This window comes from Lissotriton vulgaris, chromosome 2_1 (assembly GCF_964263255.1).
Source record: "Lissotriton vulgaris chromosome 2_1, aLisVul1.2, whole genome shotgun sequence".
NCBI classification, from domain to species: domain Eukaryota; kingdom Metazoa; phylum Chordata; class Amphibia; order Caudata; family Salamandridae; genus Lissotriton; species Lissotriton vulgaris.
Window position 1 is genome coordinate 149,545,023 of NC_141687.1, and position 27,621 is coordinate 149,572,643.

The window sequence follows — 27,621 nt, forward strand, 5'->3', positions numbered from 1 at the left end:
ACCTCCTGGTTAATCACTGTTTCTCTTTGTAATTTCCTACCCCCCGTTATTACTATATGGAGGAGTTTGTGATCACTCATCTCTTTTTGAACTAACTTGAAGGTTCTTAACTGGTGAAAATTCCAGGCCTGCAGGAATATATAGTCGATTGGGCATTTCTGTTGCCCTTGCATGAACGTTTTTCCTGCAGGTGTATCTGACTCTATTCTTCCGTTAACGCAGTGAAAACCCCTGCCTCCTAAGGTGTGTATTAATTCCCGGTCTTGTTTCGAAATTTCCCCAGCTGGGAACCTTGCCGGGTTTATTCCATATACCTCTAACTGTTCCATATTATAAAGGTCAGCCTTTCTTGGGTTTAGTTTATGGTTGAAGTCCCCCAATATCATTATTGTGTCTGCGGGATACTTTTCTAAAGTACTGTCTACATCCTCTTTAAAAAACCTCATTTCCCTTTCATGCTCCTCCCCATTTTCCCACTGCATGTATACATTCAATAAAATCATCATTTTATATTTTAGATCCACCGTCATGAGTTCAATTCTGCTTGATTGTACCCATTTACATTTTGTATTCAACAGTTTTATTTCCCTCATTACTCTTGTTGATACCAATGTCAACAGACCCCCAGAGGGCCTCCCACGATTTTTCTTTATGGCAGGCTGATGTATCTGGGCATAACGGTCGAAGGTTGGGGTATCGTCGCATAACCAGGTCTCTTGCAGGCAGGCAATGTCTACTTTATTTATGGATTCCTTTATGTATTCCCATTTTTGTTCGTTGCCTAGCCCATTTATGTTCCAAGATAAGAGACCTAGTTCTTGCGAACCCCCTCTATCCTATTCGACGTCACTCAGCTCTCCTTCCTCATCTGTAGCCACTGTATTCCTTTCAATACTTTCCTCCGCGGGGGTGCTATGTGACGACCAGTTCCCCCATGAGGAGTCATTGCCTGTATTTTCAATTACAATGTTCAGAGAGCTTCGATCACCTTTTGTTTCTTTGTATAGGATCACTTGTCTCTTCTGAAGCCCGGCATGTTGTTTTAAGAAATTGTTATCTTTCACGGTTTTTATATCTCTCTCTGGGATAATCCTTAGTCCCTGTTGCGTTATCTCCTTTGTGGCATTCAGGATTGCCCTTTTTACCAGGTCTGAGTATAGTGTGATTTTTGTTATTTCCTTACCCTGCCTGTTTTCTACAAAGCCAACGTGCTGAAGGTCTTTTGTACCGATCCCCCTCAGACTGACGCATTTTGTAAATGCCGACAAAACCTGTGCCCTATTCGGGGGGTTAGTATTTCTTATCGGCTTTACTTTCCTCCCTGCTGGTATCAGGTCCAGGAATAACCATTTGTTGTCATCTCTCTCGTATAAGTTCATGTTTATTTCGTTCATCTGATGGCTGGTGATTGTTCTTCCTTCTTTCCGGCTTTTGTTTCTTATATTGAGTTCTTCATGTATCTGTGGTCTTATACTCCTTTGTTCAGTGGCCCGATCATCCATTAGCCTTACGCTTTGTCTCGTCATACGGGTGGAGGGGGGATTCTCAGTTGCCTCCCTATGAGATTGTTTTTTCTTTGGTGCTCTCGCAGTTTTAGGGGGCATAGGGGTTTTTACCGCCACCTGTACAGGTCTTTGTGTTATAAATGTTGGGGCTAAGGCATTTAATCCTGGGGCCACCCTCCCCTTCCTTGTTTCCTTCTCTTTTCTCATTCCGGCATGGTTCATTTTCCTGGTTTTTTCCGTCCTGTTCCTGGTCCTGAGTGTGACATACCCTCCTCGCCTTTTTATCAGTATGGGTCTTCTTGATATATACACGTTGTTCACAGGTTCTGCTACCTCCTTTGCTGCTTGTTCTGCAGGTTTGGGCATCCTTTCGAGTAATACCAAGCTTTCTTCTTCCGATACTATCCTGTCACTTTCCTCATTTGGTAGGACTGTGTCTGTTGGCATTACCCTGCTTGGCAATTGGCACTTTATTTCTCCGAGTTCTTCTTCTATTTTCTTTAAATGTTGTTTCTGTGCCTTCATCACTCCGTTGTTTGAGAGGGTTACTTCCAGGATTCCTTGGAGAGCTCTCTGCATTAACAAGATTAACTCCATCAGTGAAGATGTAGGAGTTTCAGAGAGCACCGAGTCCTGTGTGGTATTTCTGATTGGGATCGCTGGGTAGCTTGTCCTTACGCACTCTTGCTGTGTTGGGGATTTTTGCCGTAGTTGATGTTGTTGGAGTTGGTCAGGCGCTCCTCCCCAGATGATACTCAGGTTCTGGTCATCGTTTCCCCTGTGGTCTTCGGTCCCTATTGACATCAGAGAGAACATCTTTGGTGATGATGATAGGCGAGGCGCCGAGATTTGGTGATTTTGGCTCTGTAGTGTCTGGTTTAAGGATCTACGGTTCACACCGACTTCCTCGTTATCAGGATTGGCTTCTTCCTGGAGATCTCCTTTGTTTGACCGTCTCTGGTTTTTGTCTGGCAAGCCTAATTTTTCACCAATTTCTCCGCCAATTTCCACTATTTCTTCATCTAAAACAGACGATATTGCTGGATTTAATGTTCTATAGTGTTTGCCTACGAATTCCTTTATAGACTTTAACGCTGCTGTGTTCTCTTTCTGTTTGTTGGTTGTTTGATTACCTCCTTTTTTTACCTTCTGGGCAGTCTTCGTTGCTCTTTTGACTTTCCTTTTCTTTCGTGACCCTTTATTATTTTCCGTAGATGATGCAAGGCTTTCCTGGCTTTCATCCAGGGATTTTGAGCCTTCCAATGATTTACTCCTTCCATGTTCATCCGGTAATTTTTGGCCTCTTTTGGGTGCCATTCCTAGGCAGAAACTGTTATACTAAGGTGGTACACTTAATTATTACTTTTAGTAAAAAAATGCTCACTTACCTCTGTTCTGCCTCAGTTGCCTTCCGCCTGCTGCCTTGCTGCCTTGCCCCGTTTATATTTCTGTCGGGATTAAATCTCCATCTTCTCTAAAGGTATTTTCTGAAGTTGTTTATACTTTCTTTTTGTGGGCTGGGGCGTAAATTCCACTCCCTTTGTTGCCTGCTTCCGGCTCCGAGGCTTCACGATGGGCTGTCTTACAGACTCGGCTGGTCCAGCTTATTATCCGAGTCTGCCAGGGTGGAGCTCCCTTTGTTGCCTGCTTCCGGCTCCGAGGCTTCACAATGGGCTGTCTTACAGACTCGGCTGGTCCAGCTTATTATCCGAGTCTGCCAGGGTGGGGCTGCTTGGGAGCTCGCGGTCCGCTGCGTTCTCTGCAGCGGCTGCCTTCTCAATGGCACCACGCACTCGGCGAGTCTCCCTGCTCGCACGGCTCCCTCACGGCTCCCGCACCCGCTCCCCTCGTCTCTCTCTGCCCCTCCCCGCCGACCCCGCCACTATCCGCGGCTGGGGAGGAGGTCTGTGACGGCTATCCCGCTTGTCCGCCTGCAGCAAGGGTCCGTCAAACACGGGCTTACTCCGTGTCTCCCGCGCTGATTCCCCGCGCTCCTTGCTCCACACCACACTGTGCTTCGGCGATCGGTGACCTCGGTGATCTCTGCACTTGGTCTGGTGGGGCGTGGTTAGGCACGGCACGGCACGGCTAGGCGCAACTGGGCGAACAGGCAGAAGGAGGGGATGGCATGGGAGTTTCAAGCACTCGAGAGAAATCAGCTTACTAAAGACTGATTAAGACAGCCCCTCTTTATCAAGGGTCATGTTTGCATTCTCTTGCTCCCTTCCCCTATCTCTGATTGACACCAGGTCCTCAGTATGGGAGATCATTCCCTTTCCCCCCACTCCGTTTTCAAACCTCAGATTGGCAACGGGCCATAGGACAGGGTTGCCTTCACTGTTTTTGCCTACTGTGTTTTTGCCCACAGTTGGATTTCCACTCTCCCCTTCATTACTTTCCCTAGGTAGTCAAACACTTCTACTTATGTTGCTTCTCTGTACACATATGATCTCACATTTCCTCAAATGTAATATGTAAGGTGATCTAATTCCGCTTAATACAGTAGTGCTATAGCAAAATATAACTACATAAATAGAATTAGAGCCTAGGCTTGTGTGGTATTTTATTAGCATCACCATATAAGCACTTCTGTAAAAGACCCGAAAACATTTCATCATACTACATCGTATATTTTTCGTCACAGAGTCAAATCTTTCAACATGAGGAAAGTTTTCTCTCGCCTACACAGTACTTTGTATTGGATTCCTCATTTCTATATTGCCAAAACGTAAAACCTGTTTAGTTAATCTTTTTACAAAGTTCAAAGATATCAACTTACGTGTCTGTGGTGAATCATTATAAATTTCTGAATATGGCCTGTGAAAGAAATTCAAAGAAAATCAGTCGAAGCACCTCACAGATCTATTGCAGTACAGTGATAAGTTAGTTTTTTTTTAGTAAGCTCCAATACTAGCTTTTCTAATATGCCTGAAAGATAAACACATGTTCTATGGCAGCCCCAGAGACTTGCAACCAGCTGCAGCTGCAGAAAAGAAACGAAAGGTAAGTGTGTTTCAAGCACAGGAACAGAACCACAGCGTTTGAAACGCACTTCTTTAGTGCAATTTCTGATGTATCTAGTCATAATAATGCATCTTTAATTAGGTTAAATGGTGGAACGGGAAGAGACATCTGCTGGCTTTTAAAGTAGTTTCTGCCTAAACCTATATGAAGTAAAATTTTTTGTGATGGGATTTTCATAACACTATGGTGATGTCCGTCCTTTGCCATGGGCAGAAAATAATATGCTAAATTTTGAAGTATTGTCGGGGAATTTCTGGGAATATCCGTCAAAATGCCAGTAACTGCTAATAAAGCAACTACTTAGAGAGGCGGGATCTCCAATGGAAAATTCGTTAATGTCTTTGTCGACTTTCTACTACTGTAAATGTAGCCCCTAAATCGAGTTACATTATCAATGCAAAGAAACCAGATTTCCAAAACACGCTGAGGAGGTGTTTCCTCGAATGTTATAGACACTTTTCGTGAAAGCATGCTACCCTTTTCGTGGCAGTCTGCCAAAGTGGCAGGTCAGCCACTATTAGTGTCTCTCTGGGGGGCCTCTTGCAATCCCGATGTGGCCAATTCTGGGAGGAAGAATTTAAATCAACATTACAAGATCCACAGTAACTCCACAGATGTGGATTATTTCACTGGGAGAACTTGGATCCTGGTGGATAGCGGACAAAAACATGCTGAAAACAGCACGGAAACACAGATTCCCACATTTGAGTTTCCAAAATCCCATAACCTGGAGCAGTAGTTCCAGACCTTTTTAGAACCACAACACATTTTTTAGAACCTACTTTACATGGACATGAAGCAGGGCAATTTTTGAATGTAATTAAAACATTGTGCGGTAGCCCACTGTAAATGTATTTAAATGGCCAGTAAATTTACTCAGACATCCACTTTTGCTGATAACACTGCATAGCACACAAATGATAATGTGTGGAAATCAGGTTTCTGCGAATATTTATCATGTGTGCATCACCAAGTGTCTTGACTTGTTTTGATCCTACTAAAACTACTGTTTCCAGCACAATTCAGAATTACAAAAAAAAGTGTTTTATTTTTGCTTTACTTACTGCTGGATACATAGAGTTCATTTACATGTATTTACACTTTGTTGTGTATTGAAAACAACAACATCCTACATTGTCACATAATTCACTTTAAAACTCCTCTCACTTTGCAGTCAGAGAAAGAAAAGTAAACACCACTCCACATGTTAAAAGAATAATGCAGCTTGGCATTTCACCTCTATCCTTGAATCACCAGCAAATGTGACAAGTTAAACACAGAATTTAAAGGCATCTTTATTTACTACCGTGACTTTCCCGACGCATCAAAAATCAACTCACGACCCACAGTTAGTATTCTCCCCCCTCACTTCTCCTCATAACTAATAACTCTGGTGGATTAGAGGAAAAGAGGGAATTAAGTGAAGCAGTGAATTCACCAGTTCAGAGGAACCAGCTCTTTTATCGCTTCGGTATTTTCACAACTGGCCCAACTCTAAATTAGGCAGTAAACCCAGTGCTTAGTTACTAAAATAGCCAGAGTCGGTGCCCAAAGCCCTGCTCAGAAGCCCACTGCCTCACTATTAAATGTCAACGCCGAATACCAAGGCTGCGTGTTCCTGAATCCAACCAAGGCCTCTTTAATCCTCTGCTAGTCACTTCCTACCCCTTTCAGGTTTCTGCTTTCTTCTTTGGTGACGGGTTTTCCGTCTTTCTCATCCTACTACTTTGCTGTTAATGTGGTTTCCCTCTCTTTCTCTCAGGAAATGTCTGCTAAGTTAAAAAAACATAAGTGTCGGACCCCAAAATTCAAAGCCAGAGCCTCAAATAAAGAACTGATTCTTGCAGGAGGGACAGGTGGTAAATGTGGCATTTTTAGAAGGTTTTGCATTCACCCTACAGTACAACCTAACAGTGGTAAAATCCATCAAAAAGTTGTGAAATAATGTGGTAAGTTAAATAAAGACAATATCCGACGTTGGACAGCATTTAGTAGTTGGATACGCCCCTTGATTTTATCACCAGAACTTAGACAAAGGTGCTGAAAATATCACAGTCAAAGTTCAACGTGCTGAGAGCTAGCAAGGCCTTCCCTGTGTAGGGCTTTATTTATTACGAGAGCATGTGAAATTGAATGTGAAACCTTTACTCAAGGGCAGCCACTAAGGGATAATTTAATTTTCTGTGTGACTAGTTATCACTAGTTGTAGGCCGCCTACCAGGCAATTAGTTTGTTGATAACAACCGGCATCTGTTATTTTAGCGCCAAGATGCCTATCAAGGTAAACACCAACTTCACAAATACACATGTTGTTTTTTTTGTGTCCTCTTTCATAAATAAGTGAGTTGTCTTAAGGCAAGACCATAGCACTCTCCTGGTCCAAATAGAGGGGAGACACAACCTTGTGAAACTTTTTTCACCTCAGGGATTCCTGGAGTGGCTGACCACAGGACTCTTGTTATTGGATAGGGAAAGAGAATGCTCTCCTTCCTTAAATGTAACCTCCATCCCATGGACTCACTTATTTCATAATCATTGGACTTTTTTTTTTTTTAGGAAGTTGAAATATGCAATTTACTAATCTAATCCTCCCATACCCCCCAAAATCTCGCTATTTTCTTTGTCGTACATTCCAGGTCCAATTTATGGACTCTTTTGACAGAGGCAACCCAATCCAAAAACCTTAGAGGATTGGGAGATACCCAATTTAAGCAAATTTCTCTTCAGGCCAAGAGAATTAAGACAAATAAAAGTGAGGCCTGAAGTTTAGAGAGCTTATTATTAATACCCTTCTCAGGCCAGACTCCAAAGATAACCAAAGCCAAGCTTACCTTAATTTCTTGGCCCAAGCTTACCTTAATTTCTTGGCCAAATACCTCTGAGATCATCTTACCCATTTGGTACCAGAAGCCCTGGATCTGGGGACACTGCAAAAACATGTGCACATCGTCTGCATCCCCCAGGGCATTTACTTTTATTTTTGATGCAATTCCTCTACTATTTAGCCCTAAAACATTAAATGATATACAGAGTGACATAAACAGCTTTCTTTGGTCCAATAAAGGGGTTAGAATTGCGTGGAGGAAACTAAGATGTTTAAAGTTTTTGCTCTTTGAATCTCCTTGTTATCCTCCTCTTCTACTAGCTATGTCTAAAAGTGCCACCCAGGGTGTGGAAGGGCTTCTCCTTAAATTTGGGCATCCCAAATACATAAAAAAAGTTAAATTGAAGGTTTTGAGGTCCACCTGTGAATTATGGTATCAGCTGAGGAAATTGCTCAGAATTCCATTCTATTTTTCAGAAGCTCCAATCTGGGATTCTCAGGATACACTGCGTGCCTCAAGGATAGGTTGTCAGCCCCACTCTTGGAAGACGGTGTAGAGAAATGGGGTAAATTACTGCAAGACAATAAATTACTTCCATGGGACTTCCTTAGTAATTTTAAGAACCAAAGGTTGTCCAGATTTAAATTCTATCAACTGTCTAGTTGGGCTGCTAACCTGGGCAAGGATAGAGTTGCGAATGAAGAACAAGTTATTAGCCCCTCTTTATCAACGTAAAGAAGTATCTAAATGATACTGGCTTTTAGTTAAAGGAGAACCCCTCTAATACCTACGGAGGAGCCCTGGAGAAGAGACCTGGCTTTCAGAGATATTACATCTTATTGGCAAGTATTGCTGTGCACTTTATGGAGTATTGTTAAGGCTGTACCACTGAGGAGAAACCATCTGTTTACACTTCATAGAGCCTACTGGACCCGTCAGAGGCTTCTTAAGCTGGGAGGAAGAGGAGTCAAGCTCTGCTCGGAATACATATGTTGTTCAACAAGTTACTTACCTTCAGTAATGCCTCATCTGGTAGACCCAAACTAACCGCAGATTCCGAGCCAAAGAACTATCTCCGGGCGTCAGACTACATTCGGAAATTTGCCTATACAGTTACCACACAGGAGCCCTGACGTCAGTTACACTTCTTAATTTTCCACACCAGAAGTGCGGAGCCAAGAAGCACATTTACCACTGTTGAGGAATACAAGGGCCCTGAAAGGGGAAAGTCCTGTCCCTAGGTATCTGTTCTGAGAGCAGGGAGGATGGGTAGGTTAGTAAGGAATCTGTGTCTTACGGGGTCTCTACCAGATAAGGCGTTACCAAAGGTAAGCAACTTGTTCATCTGCTATAGACCTCAAACCGCAGACACCTTACCTTATAATAAATACCCAGGCAATACCACTCCGAAGGTGGGTCTGTGGACCAATTTCACACAAAGAAGTTCTGCAGGACCAAACAGGCAAAATACCCACCCCTACGGACCTGACTGTCCAGGCAGTAGTGCTTGGTAAACGTGTGCAAGGAGGCCCACATTATTGACTGGCAGATATCCAGGACCAGAACTCTGTGTGCTAATGCAACAGTTGCAGCTTTGGCTCTGGTGGAATGAGCACGCAAACCTTCAGAGGGTTGCTTTTTGGTCAATGCGTAGCTGATCTTAATGCAGAACACGATCCATCTAGAAATGGTCTGCTTATGGAGGGCCCATCCTTTCTTCCCTCCAACATACCCCGCAAAGAGTTGGTCGTCCACCGGGAAATCTCATGTGCAGTCAAGGTAGAACAACAATGCTTTTTTTGGGTCAAGGCAGGGGATTCGCTCCTCTTCTTTAGAGCTATGTGGAGGAGAGTAAAAAGTAGGCCAGCGGATGGACTGGCCTACATAAAATGTAATGACCACTTTTGGAAGGAAGGAGGTGCTTGCGCAAAGCACCAGTTTGTCAGGATAGATAGTGAGGTAGGGAAACTTAGATGACAAGGCTTGAAGTTCACTGCCGTCCAGGCAGATGTTATCGCCACAAAGAAGGATGTTTTGGAAGTAACGAGCCTGAGGGGCAATTATGAAGGGAACACACATATGAAATGTCAACACAACATTCAGATCCCACTGAGGCATGCTAAATGGTAAAGGAGGGAACATATGCTGAAGACCTTTTAAGAATTTATTTACAACAGGGGATTTGAAAAGGGATCGTTTATCAGGCAACCGCAAAAAAGCAGAGATAGCAGAAATAGCCCTTGAATGGGCCCAGAGCAGAACCCTGTCGCGCAAAAGAAAGAATAAAAAGATGGACCAGAAAAGGGGGCAGAAAGGGGTTCAATGTGTTTTTCTGAACACCATGCCAACACTTATTGCCGCCAGCAGGAGTATACCGTCTTAGTAGAGGAATGCCTGGCTTCCATGATAATGTCACAGATTTAGGAGGAAGGTGAAAAGCTGCCAACTGCTGCGTTTAAATCTCCAGACAAGAAGGCAAAGAGTTGCATGGGTTGGGTGAAGCACCCTCACCCTGTTGCTGCGACAGAAGATACTCCCGAACGGGTAGACTGATCAGAGGACCGATGGATATGCTCAATAGCTCGGGATATCAAACTGTCCGTGCCCAGGCTGAAGCCAGAAAAATGACTTGGGGCGAGTCTTTTTTGATCTTCTTGAGAACTCTGGGCAGGATAGGTATGGGCGGAAAGACAAAAAGTGCCTCAGAGCTAGAGCTGCCTTGGAAATTCTAGCATGCATATCTGCTGACATTTCGCATCCCCAGCAGTTGTGAACAGATCTAACAAAGGCTCTCCCCACTGCTGAAAGAGACCTTGCATCACCTCCGGATGGAGACGCCATTTGTGATCCATTAGGCATCTTCGGCTGAGTACGTCCACTCTGACATTCAGAGATCCTGCTGGGTGTTGACCAACCAGCGATATGCCCTGACATTCCAGCAATGTCCAGAGATGCAATGCCCCTTGACAAAGGGTACACAACCCACCCTGTTTGTTTCAATATCACATGGTGGTGGTGTTGCCTGTAAACACCTGAACCTGCCTTCTTTTGATGGAGGTTAGAAAGGCTTTCAACGCCAATCCAATCCCCCGGAGCTCTAACATGCTGATGTGGAGTCCAGATTCCACTGGAGACCAGAGTCCTCTTAGCTCCACCTCTCCCAGAGGCTGCCCCATCCTAGGAGTGACGCATTTGTCGCCACCGTCAGATCTGGTTGGGGAAGGGAGAGGGCTCTGCTAGTGACCCACTTGTGGTTCGTTAGCCACTACAACAGATCTTTCCCAGTTCCCTCCAAGATCTAGACCATGTTGGAGAGATTCCCCTGATGCTGTACCTGCTGGTCCTTCAGGTCCCACTGCAGAGCCTGCATATGCCAGCGGACATGTATCACCAACAGGATGCAAGAGCCCATGAGTCCCAGCAGCCTCAGAGACAGTCTCACCGAAATCCAGGATAGAGGCTGAAACTTTGGTATCACAGCCTGAATATCATGTACTCGTAATTTGGGAGGATAACCCTGAAAATGCAACGTGTCCAGAACAGCTGTAATGAAAGGTAGCGTCTGAGGGGCAGTTAGTTGTGACTTTGGCATGTTAATAGTGAACCCAGTAAATACAAAACATCCACCGTAGTCTGGAGGTGGGAGACAATAGCCTGAAGCGAGCCCGCCTTCAACAGCCAGTCATCTAGATAGGGGCAGGCTGGCACCCCTGGTCTCCACAGAAGAGCAGCAACCACCAGCATCATCTTGGTGAACACTCAAGGGTGCTGGTAAGGCCACAGGGAAGCACTGTGAGCTGAAAGCGCTTGTGGCTAAACGTGAACTGCAAGTAACGCCTGTGGCCTGGCAGGACGGGAATGTGGAAGTATGCGTCCAGCAAGAACAAAGCTACCATCTAGTCTGCTGAGTCCAGGACAGACAGGACCTGAGCCAGGGTGAGAATCTTGAACGTCTTCTTTTTGAAGAAGTAATTGAGAGGGCATAGGTCTAGGATAGGATGAAGGCCTCCCTCCTTTTTTAGCAGCAAGTAGTAGCAGAAATAGCTACCACAACCTACTTCTGGGGTTGGTACCCTCTCCTATGGCTTCCTCACACGAGCTGCAATGTCCTTGCGGAGAAGAGACAGGTGATTCTCTGGGAGCAGGTGGTAAGCTGGTGGCATGGGAGAGCGAAAGTCATGAAGGGGAGGGAGTAGTCCCTTAGGATGATTTGCAAAACTAATCTGTCAGATGTTATGGACCGCCAGCGGGGCATGTAATGGTGAATCCTGCTGACAGCTGGGTGCCCCTGATGATATAAGGGCAGATTAGGAGGGTATGGAACCTGCTGCTGCCATGAGGTTGGTGGACTGTCCTGACCACTGGCTGCCCAATCCGCGGGGTCTGTGAGTACCGTGTCCTCAGCCATGCAGAGGTTGGGGAGCATGCGTGGCGCTTGTCTGGGAGGGTAGAGTCGTGTTGGGAAACCCAATCCGTAGCCACAAAAGGAGGATTGTGGGTGATGGGGCCATGAATAGGCCCAAGGACTTGACTGTAGCCCTACTGTCCTTCAAGTGCTTTAGCGCCAAATTTGCCTTGTCTCTAAAGGGACCGGAGCCATCACACGGCATGTCTATAAGAGACAAAAACAAAGTCAAAAAGAGACTATGGGGTAGTTCTTCCTGGATCTGTGCTGACTGGCGAGGAAAGAAAAGAACTGACGTCCGCACGTCTGGGTGATGCCTATATAAGCATCATAAACTTCACTTCCGACATGGACGACGAAACACAGAGCTGAATGACGCCACATACCGGCGTGCAGGATTGCTGCTCACAAAAAGATTTCCGGATCCAGTCTGATGCCTGGGGATAATTCTAAGGTAAGGAATCTGTGGCTAGAAGTCTCTATCATAATATGTTATTTTACGTTAACTTGTAAGTACATTGAGGACCTGTCAGTATTAGGAATGTAACGGAGGGAATTGTCTTTATTACAAGCTGTTTTCAAGAAAGTCCAACTCACAACTTTATCAGATGATCACAGCTTCTGAATTTGCATCTGTGACATCAATTCTATGTCAGGACTGGTGGCTCAGATAATGCTTAGTCTTTCTCCGCTTTATTTACAAATAAACCTCACAGCAGCCCGAAAGACATATATATATATTTTTTTTTAAGACCTTTATTGAGATACCAGGAGGGGTACACAGCTTGTGTGCCTACAACCTGAAACAAACAGGCCGGCAGCTCTTTGAAAGGAAAGACATATTTATAAAAACCTTTGAATGCATCAAAAATAAACATGAACAAAGAAACATCAACCTCCATAACGCCAAGGGAGGTGTCCAACAACATAGTCCTTTCACAGTGTCCATAACCAACACATAGTCCTTTCACTCTGTTTGTCCCTCCTCTTTCTTCGCTGCTTCGCAGTCAGTTAAGTCTCACATTTTCTTACTTGTACTGTATTCATGAAGCTTTCTAACAATTTTGGTCTCTTTCTATACTATTATTGCCCGATGCTATTACACGTACTGTGTTAGCCAGGGAACTGTTTTAAATTGCCATTATCGGTTTTGTTTTCTTTACAGGTTCCCTAACGGCCGCTGGAATTTTTCGCGCTCCTTACACGGCCGTCACCATTGCAGTTGAGGTTGTATGCTCGTCTCGTTGATCTTGCACCGCGGCTCCTCAGAGGAGGAGCCGCTCTGCGAGTAACAAGTCCATTGAGCCTTGACCCCGCGGTCCTCACGTGATGCCCGGCTTCACAGGTTGTATTTCCCCACTAATTACTTGACGACCCAGCAGGGGTCTGTACAGCGGGAACTTCCCACGGTTGACGCTTACGGGTGTTTTTTTTCAAATTGCACACAAGATCCCTGACATAGTGCTCTGTGAGGCAGCAAGCCCTGTCAGTTCTCTGAGGGCTGTAGGTGGGTGCAAGCCTTAATGCGGTCCTTGGGGCTGCCTGGTAATAATTGCACTGTATTTGAGCACAGAGCTTTGAGATAAGGGAAATTGAAAAATTCATTTATTTTATTATTTTACAAAATCATATTAGTGGAGGCACAAAATTACTTATATGAGGAGAAGGAGGTCTAGGAATACTTACGTTGGAACGATGAGTTCTAAGACGCCATGGTCAATGAAGTAATTGGGCCTATGGAGCAACGCTTGTCTGACAGAACCGTTCAAGAGTACGCAAATTAGCGAAAACGCACGAAGAGCTCCCAGCTACCTAGCTGACCCAGCGACTGGGGAGGGCCCAACATCACCCAAAAAAGGGGTAGATAGGGATGCGTTTGCATGCCTGGCAAAAGTAGCATCTTCCTCCCAGCTCCCCCCCCCTCGTGCTTCCACCCCCACGAAACCGGGCCCCAGGGGACTTCGGGCCCAGCCTCTCCAGAGCCTGATGAGGACTCCCAGGGGGATTCGGAGGACGTGGTAGGTCCCTCACGACCTTGGCGCCCGGCGATCATTCCACCCTCAACCCCTGGAGAGGATTCAGGTATGTTGGACCCGGATGACATCATTCACCCCCGGTCCGTTGTTTGGGCCCCCGGCGACAAGATGGCCAAGTTTGTTGCGGGTCGCCACCGCATGCCCCTAGAAAAAGAAGCTCGAGGTTGCCTAAGGGCAGAGTGCCCAAGGCCCACTTTAAAGGGGAAGGTTGCCTTCACCCTGGAGTTGGACTCTAAGATGGCTACATTCCTGGCAAAATACATGAAGGACTCTCGTGGGCATTGATAGATCCTGGCGGTCATGCCAGGATAAGCTCCTCAATGCCATTGGTCCTATGACCAAAAATGTGGACATGGCAGAGAAAGCTAAGGTTTCAGGATCCCTATTTCTCCAGAGGTCCTATCTAACTGGGTGCAGCTGACTATTATCTTAATGGGCAATGCCAACTGTGCCCTGGCAACGGAGTGTCACCGCTCTTTGTTGATCAAACTTGATCCCAAACTTGGAGACTTAGGGCCAGATGTAGGTAATTCATATTTACTGACTCTTAAATACCGAATTTTACCGATTCGGTATTTAAGAGTCGGTAAATATGAAGGGGGTAGATGTAGGTATTACAGATTCTGTAAATACCGAATCGGTATTGCCCATTGATTCCTATGGGCCTTAAAGCCCATAGGAATCAATGGGCAATTCCGATTCTGTAATTACAGAATCGGTAAATACCGAATTTCGCAAGGGTGCAGGGGGTGTCACTTTGACACCCTCTGGCACCCCAAAAATAGGCATGTGCGCCATGTGGCACACAGACATGCCCTTAGGGCATGTCTGTCTGTCACATGGCTAGGTGTGCATGCACAGAGGTGCATGCACACCTGAATTCGGTATTTTAACACCCAATTGGATTGGGTGGTAAAATACCGAATTTGTAGGGCCTTTGGGACTCAGAAGAGTCCCACCTACATCTGGGAATTACCGAATCGGTAAAAATACCGATTCGGTATTTTACAGATTCTGTAAATTTACCGATTCGGTAAATTTACAGAATCTGTAAAATCTGGCCCCCTACATCTCAAGATGCCAAATACCGGTCGGAAACGGCCGAATTCGGCCGTTTCCGACAGGTATTTGCCACCTACATCGGGCCCAGTGCCTCCTCGGAGGCGTGGGCAGTTGCGCAAAGGGTCCTCTTTTGCGACCCTTTGGTGAAGGAGTTGGGAAAATTTGTAGCAACTTTTACCTCTTTGGATAAGGCCCCATCCAATATCAAAAGGGTTTTCAACCAGCGGGTTTTCCACGGGGCCGGCCGAGGTAGGGGCCCCTCGACCGACCGTGGTTTCCAACAGAATCCTCAAAGGGGACTAGGCTTCGGTCATGGACAATACATTTCCAGTGAAAACTACAACAACTTTTACCAGACAAAAGGGCCAGTGGGTCAGAGGCTGCGGAGGTTCAAAAATAACGCTAGCGGTAAGTGTTCTACCAGAGGCCCACATCCGCATCGGGGGTTCATTAGGGGCCTTCCGGGATGCTTGGCCAGCTATTAGATCAGACACATAGGTCTTACAAACCGTTCAGGGTTTTCATATAGATTTTTACAAACACCCTCTGCACGAAAATTACCCTCGTCCAATCTTCTTCACATCTCACGAGGCACATCTGATCGACGAGGAGGTCTCCGCGCTGCTTCGCAAGGGAGCCATTTGCCGATCAGCTTTGCATCCTGATGGCTTTCTAAGCAACATTTTTTTTGGTGGACAAACCCGATGGGGGTTGTCAGACGGTTTTCAACCACAAAGACGTCAATGGGTGGTAGTTATACCGGCACTACAAGATGGAGGGGATTCACCTCCTCCGCGACGTCCTGCTCCCATCCGGCTGGATGGTGAGTTTGGAATTAAAGGATGCTTACCTGGTAGTTCCAATCCATCTCCCTAATCGGCGTTTTGCTGCAATTTTGCTGGAGAGACCTTATTTACGAGTTCACCGCCCTTCCATTAGGTCTTTCCTCAGCACCATGGTGGTTCACCAAAGTGCTCCATCCAGCAGTGGACTTTCTCAGTGCCTATGGCATACGCATGATCGTGTACTTGGACAATATTTTCCTCATGGCGCAGTGTCACAGGACCTTGTACAAGCAACTCTAGCAAACGGTGTCCCTCTTTCAGGGTCTGTGGTTTATCATCAACGAAGACAAATACGTTCTGCCGTCTCGAAAGGTGGCCAAGATTCGACACGACTCACGACAAACCATCCCCAAGACTTACACTTCTCTCTGGCAAATTGCCCGGTTGGTGGACCTTCTGCCCTTATCCATTCAGGCAATTTTCCCGGTGCCCTGCATTACTGAGTCCTCCAGCGCCTCAAGGCATACCCCCTCCGGAATGGGTTGTCGTACGACCACTCGGTTCCTCTCTCTATGGAGGCCAGGGAGGAGATTGCATGGTGGCTGTCCCACAAGGAGGGGTGGAACGGTCGAGCAAATTTTGGCTTGGTTCCTGAACTCATCATAGAATCTGACGCCAGCAGATCAGGTTGGGGCGCCCGAGCAGAACCTCCACATCAACTGCCTGGAGCTCCTAGCAGGTTCTTTTTCAGTTCATTGTTGGAAAAGGGACAGAGTGCAGTCTTGTGTCCTCCTAAAGATGGACAACATCTCCACGGTTCGATAAGTCAATCATATGGGAGGCATTCGCTCATGAGCCCTAGCAAACCTGGCAAAGTACTTTTGGGGTTTCTGCTTGGCTTATCACATCTCGGTCACAGCGGAATACCTTCCGGGCCAGGACAATCAGATTGCGGATTGGCACGCAAGCATTTCCCACAATTCCAGGCTGTGGAAATTGAATCCTCGGGCCTTTCCATGGACCTCTTTGCGTTGCGCCCTGAGCACCAAGTTCCCAGATTTTTCAGTTGGAGACCGGATCCAATGGCTTCGGCCACGGACGCCTTTCTCCAGGATTGAGGCCAAGAGAGGGCCTACGCTTTTCCCCCATTTTCCATCATCACAAAAGTGGCGGCCCAGATTCGCTGGCAGGAGGCAGAAGTGATAATGGTAACACTGTGTTGGAGATCACAAGTTTGGTTTCCAGTTCTTCTGGAACTTTCTTGGGATTCTCCAATCCTGCTCCCCCTTTTTGCTCACCTGCTTTTGAAACCAGACAGAGTTCTGCATTATCTGGTCACCCAAGGTTTTCTTCTTCTCATGGCGTGGCGGTTTTCAGGCACAGTGATTTCTCTTGTCAAAGGCATGGGCAGATAGCACCACAAAACGTAATCGGTCCACCTTAACAAGATGGGTTTGTTGGTGTCTTCGAAGGAATTTGGATCCCGTGGTCACAGGTGTTGTTCTAATCCTGAATTTCCTGGCAGACTTGGCATATCTGGCTGTCTTGGACACCCTCAGAGCGGGCGCTGATGACAACCTCTCCCAAGCCCTGATTTTGCTAGACCTTTCGGCGGCGTTTGACACGGTCGATCATGCTATCCTGGTCGACCGTGTCAGAAACGCCGGCATCCAGGGTATTGCGTTGGACTGGGTGCGGTCTTTCTTGCAAGGCCGCTCGCAGGCAGTCCATCTGTCTACTTTCACTGCTCCCTTTCTCTCTCTCACATGCGGTGTCCCCCAAGGTTCTGCTCTTTCTCCCCTTCTTTTTAATTTATACATGCAACCACTTATGGTCTCCCTTCGTCACTCCCCTGCAACTATTTTCAATTATGCTGATGACCTTCAGTTGGTCTTTCCCTTGGACACTTTACCCTCTTCCCGTTATAAGTTTCAAACCACCATGTTGTTGATCTCAGATTGGATGGCTCACAGCCAGCTCAAGCTGAATCCATCAAAAACGGAACTCGTCCTGCTGGGTGGCCCTTCTAATCCTTGGAACGACACTTATTGGCCTCCTTCCCTTGGCATCCCTCCCAGCCCGGTCAAGACCGTGAAAAGCCTTGGAGTGGTTATCTCTGAGGATTTATCCATGAAACCCCAGATCTCGGCTGTGACATCATCCTGTTTTTTTCAACTGCGCAGGATCCGTAAGATCTGTCGTTTTCTCACCAGAGAGGCACTCATTCTAGTCTTACTGGCTCTGGTCATCTCCAGGATTGATTTTGCCAATCTCCTGTACGTGGGGATCCCTGCTTATCAGCTCCACAAACTTCAGCTGATCCAGAATCAGGCGGCCCGCTTGGTGTATCACCAACCCAAACACCAGCATGTTTCTCCTCTTCTGAGGAACCTTCACTGGCTCCCAGTGGCCCAACGGTGCTCCTTTAAACTTGGTTGCACCGTCTTTAAATCTCTCCACGATCGCGCCCCTGAATTTGTGTCTTCTAAACTGAAGAGATATCTTCCCACCCGTAATCTAAGATCATCTGCTGATAATCTTCTCTGCATTCCATCTTCCCGCCGGAAGCGGCATGGCGGCTTGCGCCTTTCTTCTCTCGGCCCCATCTTTTGGAATTCCCTTCCTTCTTCCTTTCGTCATTGCCCTACCTACGAGTCATTTAGGAGAACCTTAAAAACTTTCCTCTTCAAAGCTGGAACAGTGTGATCTCCTGGCCCTGGTTTGTTATGTCTGTCATGAGCGCCAAGAAACCGTTTCGGTGTACGTGCGCGTTATAAGTTATTTAACATAACATAACATAACATATCTGTCATGGTTTTGGACTGCGGCTCTAGGGGCACACTCAACTGCTGACGATCATTGTGTGGCAAAATGCACAGTGTCACACCCATAGCCCGATATTGGTGGCAATGCTTCCAACATTAAGATTCTTTGTTTACCTATGGTCATTGTCAATCTTAAAATCATGTGCGCACTGTATATGCCTTGCTGATTCAATGTCTCTATATGCTTTGTCCTTTGCTTTTTAATTTATGTGCACGCTTATTTCATGTGTGCGCTCTATACAATGTATGTGTGAAAGGATGCCTTGCCCATTTGACTCCTGAGCGTGCTCTATACCATGGGTACTCACAAACTTTCTCTCGGGGGCCAAATTCACAGTTTGGTTTGTGTCCGAGGGCCGCATCGGTGGGGGGGCAGGGTCAGTGGGGGAGGGGGAGGGGCTAGAGCAACAACATAAAACTGACCATGAGGTTGATCATAGGTCCCTGGCATACACACATCTCTCTCGGTCTCCCTCCCTCTCTCTAGCTCTCTCTCCCTCTCACCCTCCCTCTCTCCTGTCTTCCTCTGTCTCACTTCGACTGTCTCACTCCCTCTCTCTCACTCCCTCTCTCTCTCTCACTCCCTCTCCGTCCCCCTCCCTTTCCCTCCCTCTCACTCACTCTCTGTCTCACCCCCTTTCACTCCCTTTCCCTCCCTCTCCCTCCATTTCCCTTCCTTTCCCTCCCTCTCCGTCTCCTTCCCTTTCCCTCCCTCTCACTCCTCCCTTTCTGTCTCCATCTCACTCCCTCTCCCTCCCTGTCCGTCTCACTCCCTCTCCGTCTCACTCACTCCCTCCCTCTCCCACTCACTCATTCACTCACACTCTCTCCCTCTCTCTCACTCGCTCGCTCACTCCCTCCCACTCACTCCCTCTCATTCACTCCCTCCCACTCACTCACTCTCACTCCCTCCCACTCCCTCTCCCTCACTCACTCCCTCACTCACTCCCTCTCTCCCCCTCACTCACTCCCTCTCTCCCCCTCACTCACTCCCTCTCTCCCCCTCACTCCCTCCCTCTCACACTCTCCCTCTCACTCACTCCCACTCACTCACTCCCACTCACTCACTCACTCCCACTCATTTACTCATTCTCTCTCACTCCCTCTCAGTCACTCACTCCCTCTCACTCACTCTCTCTAACTCACTCCCTCTCACTCACTCCCTCTCACTCACTCCCTCTCACTCACTCTCACTCACTCTCCCTCACTCCCTCTCACTCTCACTCCCTCTCACCCTCACTCCCTCTCACTCTCACTCCCTCTCACTCCCTCTCACACTCACTCCCTCTCACTCACTCACTCACTCCCTCTCACTCACTCACTCCCTCTCACTCACTCCCTCTCACTCCCTCTCTCACTCTCACTCACTCACTCACTCACTCCCTCCCTCTCACTCCTTCCCTCCCTCCCTCTCACTCACTCCCTCTCACTCTCTCTCTCTCCCTCCCTCCCTCCCTCTCACTCCTTCCCTCTCACTCATTCCCTCCCTCCCTCTCACTCACTCACTCCCTCTCACTCTCTCTCTCCCTCTCCATCTACGTCCCCCTCCCCCTCCCTTTCCCTCCCACTCCCTCTGTCACTTCACCCTGCCTGTGCGCCAGCCGGGGCACACACACACTCACAGCTGCACCCGAGCACTTCACAGGTCATTAAAAGACCATTTGCATGTTAATGATGCCTTTGTATTTCACCTCTCCTTAGGCCCCTGCAGCTTTACTCTGGCCATTCCTAGGATCGCCCGCCGGCAGCCCCCACAAAGCAGCAAGAGTCTCTCTTTCTGCTGCAGACACTTAAAAAAAACAACTCGGGAAACACAGGTATGATGTCTCGGGGGTCCGTACTATGAGTACCCCTGCTCTATACACTATTGGGCACATGCATCATTGTAGGAATTTGCATTTCCTAAATTGCGAAAATTAAGGAATCGCAATTTAGGAATTGCAAAATCCTATGCATCAAGAAATCCTAAATTTTTTTAGGATTTCTTAATTTTGGGAATTTGCTATTCCTTAATTGCGAATCACAATTAAGGAATGGCAGTACATTGATTCCTATGGGCCTAGAGGCCCATAGGAATCAATGCCGTTTTGCATTTCTTTTTTTTGGAATTCGCAATTTGTTGATGCATTGCAAGGGTGCAGAGGGGGGTCCCCGCACCCCTGAAATGTATTTTAAAGTGCATGTTTCACACACACATGTCCTGATGACATGTGTGTGTGTAACATGACACTTTCCAAAATGCATTTTTGTGCTTTTTTAAAGAATTTCGCAAATTAACACGAGGGTCAACCTCGTGTTAATTTGCACTTCCTATTTCAAAATTCGCATTTTTTTAAAAATGGATGCATTGCATTTAAGGAATCGCACAAATGCGATTCCTTAAATGCATTCGCATTTTTAGGAAATGCAAAAAAAGCGAATTTTGAAAAATTGTTTCATGCATCCCAAAAACGTATTTAGGAAGCGCAAACGGCCAAATTTACCGATTCGCACCGTTTGCACTTCCTAAATAGGTTGATGCATGGGCCCGTATATGTGTTAAGGTATGGTTTGCCCTTATGTTCTGACTCATGGTTTTGCAGCCTGTAAATGTATATACGCCTTGCGTTTTATAACGTGCTTTATTTCTTACACAAAACACGCTACAAAAATGCACTGTTTAACACCCTAATGTTTGCATTCTTGAAATTCACGGGCCGATTTACTGAAGAAGCGTCGTCACGTCCTTCACGCTTCAATCTCCTTGGGTGTGGCACGTCTATAAATAGAAACCACACCTAAGGCAACGTGCTCACTATTCCTCTGCGTTTCTGGAGGCAGCAGTTTGTTCCGGTTTTCCCGCTGTTGCAGGGAATCATCTAAACATCTGCGGTCTTCAAGGGTGAATACAGGACAGTTCTGCAAGCTGTAAATCCCCGTCTGTTTCGAGCCTACTAAACCTGGGTAAGAATTTCTAGGAGATACTCTGTTCAAGAAACAAAGGCATTTCTTTAAATTGTTGGGGAGAACTTAAACAGGAAACTTTGTTTCTAGACTTATTATGCCATAGGATTGAAGTCTTCCGGAATTATTAGAATATTTTAAATACAGATACCTTTTTTGAAAATTTTGGACATTTGTCTAAGAACAATCTTCTCTTCGAGAATTGTACAAAGTTGCTTGGCAGGACCAGCACAGTATTAAGAACAGAAGCAAGTTTGGGAAAAGACTATATTCTATATGTATATATATATATATTCCTCGAGGGAGGAGGTATTAATGTGATATATATATATATATATATATATATATATATATATACCATTTTAAATCAACAAACCTACAGTAAGGAATGACAGGTGATACATTTGGTTTCAGTAATTTCTTTAAGTATATTTAAGAAGCATGTTGAGCATCTGTGTTTGATGTATATAGGATTTCTGTTTCAGGTCTCCTTCCCCGCTGTTCCCTTTCCTAACACCCTTCCCCCACCTGGCCACTCTAATACTTTATGTCATTACGACAAAACAGAGTCCGAGCTGCCTGGAGGTGGACTTTCTGACATCGAACAAGCCCTGAGGAATCTACGCCCTGACAGTATCGCTCAATCAACGCGATAAGGTCGGCAATTTCGGCTAGTCACAGCCCAATACATGGGGCTCCGGTGGGAGAACACCCGTTTGTCTGCAGGCTTCTGCATGGTATCCACCTTTCGTAGCCTCCGGAACCACGCTACTCTGCCCTATGGGACGTCAACCTAGTCTTGAATCTTTTTCTGTCTTAGTAGCCAAATAGGTATCTTTCCTTAAAGGAAATCTTGTCCAAGCTGGCAATGCTTTTATGTCTAGTCTCCTGCAGGAGAGTTTCTGATGTCCGCGCATTGGACATCTCGGCAAGAGTTTTTTCCCCAGACGGAGTAGTGTTCTCGGTGGGACGACCCGGATGTCCCGAAATTATGTGTGGTGAACTGCCTCAAGGCATATGAAGAAATAACTCAAGAACTCTGCCCTCTGGGCAAACGGCAACTTCTTATCGCTCTGAAAAAAATGCACAAGGCTGTCTCTGCCCCCACTATAGCCAGGTGGGTGTGTTAGGTTATGCAAGAGGCAGGTATTAACACAAAGCAATTTGGAACCCACTCAGCCAGGGGTGCAATGTCTTCCAAGGCTTTTTCTCTAGGGGCTTGTCTAGAAGACTTGATGTGTGCAGAGGATTGGTCCTCGGACTCGACCTTTAAAAGGTTTTACTTCAAACCGGTATTGGAGGTCGCTCAGTTGGTGGTAAGTAAGCTTTAAACTAGCATAATCTGAGCACCCGTTCCTGACATAGAATAGAAATTTGCCTAGCACCACAAAGGTAAGTTTCAATTCTATTAAGGACACGGAGGTGAGGCTTATCCCACCCAGGGCATGGTCTAGTGCAAACCCACCTGCATGATTGTAAGTAACCAAATCACGTTTATAAGATTTCTACTCTTAGTAGGGGAATGCATTTGGATAGGGTCGGCTTTTTTTTAGAATGTAATCGTTGAAGCCTTGTATTTTGGATTGGGTCTTCTTGAAGCCCTTATGCTGTCTCTGTTCTTCTAGGAAACAACGGTTCAAAGCAGGACCAGTGATGGATTAGCGTGACTCGCGCGAAGAAAGAGGAGGGACAAAGAGTAAAAGTACTCTGTGTTGGTTATGGACACTGTGGAAGGACTATGTTGTTGTACACCTCCCTTGGCATTATGGGAGATAATGTTTCCTTGTTTATGTTTACTTTTGATGCATTCAAAGATTTTTATAGGTATGTCTTTCGGGCTGCTGTGAGGTTTATATGTTAATAAAGCGGAGAAAGACTAAGCATAATCCTCGTCTCCATGTCCTTAATAGAATTGAAACTTATCTTTACGGTGCTAGGCTAATTTCCATTCCTGCTGTTGAATTATTAAGAAATCTAACCTCGAATAAATATGCATGATATTATGTTGCAAATCACCAAAGCATTTAATTAGCAGCGTTTTATTACATGAGTAAATTTGAGAACGAGGGACGTTTGACAGCCAATAAACTGGCCTCCTAGGAAAAAGACAATAAAATTCATCATGCTACAGATGTTGTGCAGTTGGTTTCCCTTATTGTCTCCTGTGCTCTTCTTTGGAAAACCTAATGGAAACCTTTGATAAAAAAAATAATTGTCAACTATAGAATTGGTTGCCAATAAACTGAAACACTTTACTGATCATGTGGTGTTCTGGAAAGCAAAACAAAAACTGTCTGTTAAGACAGTAACAAATATATGACTACTCTTTTGATCATTGCATCAGTTAACTCCACTAACATGGTGATGGAACATTCTGAAAAAATAACATTACAAATAAATACATAAAATTAACTTCCATGAAAAACGCTTGAAAGCATAGTGTGGCTGTTCCCAGTTTTGAACTATAAGCGAACATTTCTATGGTTCATAGAAAATGCCTCAATTTCTCATACTGCATTGCTTCATAGGAAACCCATGCAACTGAGAAGTGTGTGAATTCTAAGTGATGTATAACTTTTTTGCACCTATTTATATATGCAGAACTTTCATGAAAGCATACACAATTTAAATCCATCATCTTTAATCCTAGGTCTTGCATTTCAACAAATTACAGTGACATCACCAGTAAGGATTAGTTACTTACCTGTAATCCTAGTTCTCTTCCAGGGGTATCCTCATCAAAGTCATATGCACTAGAATATTCCCGCCCATGCGCGGGACCCCGGAAAAACAATCATATATGTGCCCCACATATATGTATCTACATATATATATATTTATGCAGCCTTACATACACTAGAGCTGAATAATGCTGTAAGGACTCCCCATTATATCATAAAAGAATACATTAGAAACAGGGAAAACAACAGCAGAACATGTTTTAGAACAGTTTTAATGCTTAGCAGTCAGCACAAACTCTCATATAGGACTGAAAGCATATACAGCTCCCATAAGCCACAACACAGAGTTGACATTACTTTTTTTTTTTTTAAATACAATGATCCTTTGCCCGGGGAGGCGGGAGGGTAGCTTATGACTTTGATGAGGATACCCCTGGAAGAGAACTAGGATTACAGGTAAGTAACTAATCCTTCTCTTCCAGGGGATCCTCATTAATAGTCATAAGCACTAGAATAGAATAGCGAGCCTCACCTCATCACCCTGCGGGCGCTGGGGATGCTCAGACATGGGTCCCAGGCACTCCACACCACTGGAGTCAAGCTAGCCGGGCTGATGAGAGGTGTTACCTCGAAACCGGTCCGGTCCTCGGATGCTTGATTCCGTTCTGGGAAGGACATGGCTTTTGTAGTTCGGACTGGACTGTTCCCATGGGGCACAGGGTCAGAGCTGATTTGCATATCGCCATTGTCTAACCCAGGGGGGTGTGGAGTGCAAAAAAACAATGGATTTGGGCCCAGATCTTTGGACTGGGGGGAATGTGTGACATTGATCCACATTCGGTCCATCACCTGTTTTGTTTGGAAATCCTTAACCACCTGTAATTGGAAAAATGAAGGTTGGTTGGGTGATTTTCTGTATGCCGTAATGGCTGACAAATGAACCCTGATCGAGGCATATTTCAGACCTGCTTTAGCTAAATAAAGGAGGTAAGGAAGAATCACTTCCTCCTGCCCCTTTGTAGGGTAAAAATTATTTGCAACACACCATAGGTAAAACCTCTTCCACTTAAAAGTGTACAATGTTCTTGTGGAAGGCCTATTAGCCTCTTTCAGAATGTGCATACAGTCTTGTGGTAGATTCAAATGTCCGTATTGTAGGACCTCAGGAGCCATGCTGCCAAGTTCAGAGAAGGAAGGCTGGGATGGATAATCTTCCCGTCCATCTTGGTCAGCAGGTCTGCTCTGTGAAGTAGTCTCCTGTGGGGTAGAACCGGCAACTGCAGAAGGTCCGAGTACCACCACTGACATGGCAAGTCTGGAGCTATCACAATCATCTTCATGTTGGTTCTGATGAGCTTGGACACCACCTTCGGGATCAGAGGCAGAGGAGGAAAGGCGTATGCAAATGTCTCTGACCAATCCATCAAAAGCGCATTCCCCTTGTCCCTGGACGGTGGAATCTGGATGCGAAGAAGTGGCATTTTTAGTTTTTGTCGTCTGCAAACAAATCTATTGACGGACGACCTCACTGCTGGAAAATATCTGCCACCACTTCGTCGTGCAGCACCCAGTCTGGCTGATCTTGGAAGTGCCGACTGAGCGCGTCTGCTCTTACGTTCTGCTCTCCCGGAAGGTGCACCGCCACTATGGAGAGGTTCCGAGCCAGAAGCCAGTGCCAAATCGCTTGAGCCTCCAGGGTGAGAGGACGAGAGAGCGTACCACCCTGATTGTTTAAATATTACATGGTGGTCGTGTTGTCTGTTTGGATCAGGATCGAGTTGGACGTGATCGACGGCCAAAAAGCTTTCAGAGCAAGATGGACTGCCCGCAACTCCAACATGTTTATGTGGTAGGACTGCTCTTTTGTGGACCACCGGCTCTGTATTTGAAGGCACCCCATGTGTGCCCCAAACCTTGCAGAGATGCATCCATTATCAACGATTGCACTGGAACTGGTTGATGGAAAGGGACTCCCACCAACAGGTTTTGATGTCGAGTCCACCACATGATGGACGATTTCACTGCCTGGGAGAGAACAATCCGGTCCTCCCAGCGACCCGTTGTTTGGTCCCATTTGTTTTCCAGATCTTGCTGCAAAGGTCTCATTCTGAGCCTGGCGCTGGAAATGAGAAATAAGCAGGAGGCCATTGACCCCAGCAGAGATGCCACTTGTCAGAGTGCTGGGTGATCTGTCTGAAGCAGAGCTTTGCATTTCTGCTGCATTGAGGAAAGTCTATCCGCCAAAGGAAACGTTCTACCTTTGCTTGAGTCTAGAGCCGCTCCCAAATAATGTATTGTCTGGGTAGGCTGTTGGACTGACTTCTCCATGTTCACATGAAGACCCAGTCTGTGGAGCAGATTTAGACAGACTTGGAAATCCTTACTTACTTTTTAAGGCGATGGCCCTTTGAGGAGCCAATCGTCTAAGTAAGGGTAGATGTACAGACCTTTTCTGTGTAGGACAGCCGTCACCACTGCCATGCACTTGGTAAAGTCTCGTGGGGCAGATTTCAGTCCGAAGGGCAAGACCTTGTACTGATAGTGTTTGCTGCTGACCACGAATCAAAGGTATTTGCGATGACGTGGAATGATAGGTATGTGGAAGTACGCATCTTGGAGGTCCACCTAACACATCCAATCTCCTGCTTGTAGGTGTGTACATATTTGATGAAGGGCCAACATGCGCAACTTCTCCTTGACAATGACCTTGTTCAGCAAGCGAAGGTTCAGGATTGGTCTGAACTTGTGCTCCTGATCTTTTTTGGGCACAAGAAAGTACCTGGAGTAGACTCCCTTCCCTCGCTGCGCGGAAGGAATCTCTTCTATGGCCGTTTTTCGCAGAAGGGTTATCACTTCCCGTCGGAGCAACTTTAACTGGTGAAGACAAGATCTTTTCAGAGGAATGTCCTTTGGAAGCACAAGGAAACCTAGTGCGTATCCATTGCGCAGTATACTTAGCGCCCAACGATCTTTTGTAATGCTGCACCACTCTTCCAGATGATGTGAAGCACTTCCTCCCACTAGAGTGGGCAACGGCGTTTGAGGAAGCTCCTGCTCATTGCTTCCCAGCCGATCTGGCCGTGTTAGAGGACTGCTGCAGGTGACCTCCTCTACCTCTGTTGGATTTACAGCCCTGATACTGTGACTTGCCTTAGCCTTTACCCTGGGACCATTGAGGGGTTTGAACCCTCTGTTGGTAGCCCTTGCGCTGGTTGGGTCTGTAGCGACGCTTAAACTTCTTCTTTTCCAATCCAACGGCTTTGAGGGTATCAAGCTCTGCCTTTATCCTACCCATTTCCTCATCGGTATGAGTGCCAAACAGGGGGGAGACGGAAAAAGGGAGATTCAGGATCCTCTGTTGGGCATCTGGTTTGAGAGCTGTAAGCTTCAACCAGGAGGATCTCCTGGCGCAAATCCCATGGGCATAAGAGTGCACCGACAATGTAGCACCATCCGCTGCCATGCTGATCACTTGGTTGGCAACAAGCGACCCTTCCGTGATGACCTCCTCAAAGCCCTTTTGATCCTCT

The 27,621-nt window shown here is 46.2% G+C and overlaps 1 protein-coding gene across 1 annotated transcript in view; it reads right to left on the reverse strand.

The window, feature by feature from the left end:
• The window catches only part of GTF2IRD1 (GTF2I repeat domain containing 1), a 993,687-nt gene that overhangs the window by 50,749 nt on the left and 915,317 nt on the right, over window positions 1–27,621 (reverse strand). Inside the window, exon 26 of the mRNA XM_086954598.1 lies at window positions 4,285–4,322. Within this exon, the coding sequence (XP_086810724.1) occupies window positions 4,285–4,322 (38 nt within the window). The remainder of the gene's footprint in view (window positions 1–4,284; window positions 4,323–27,621) is intronic.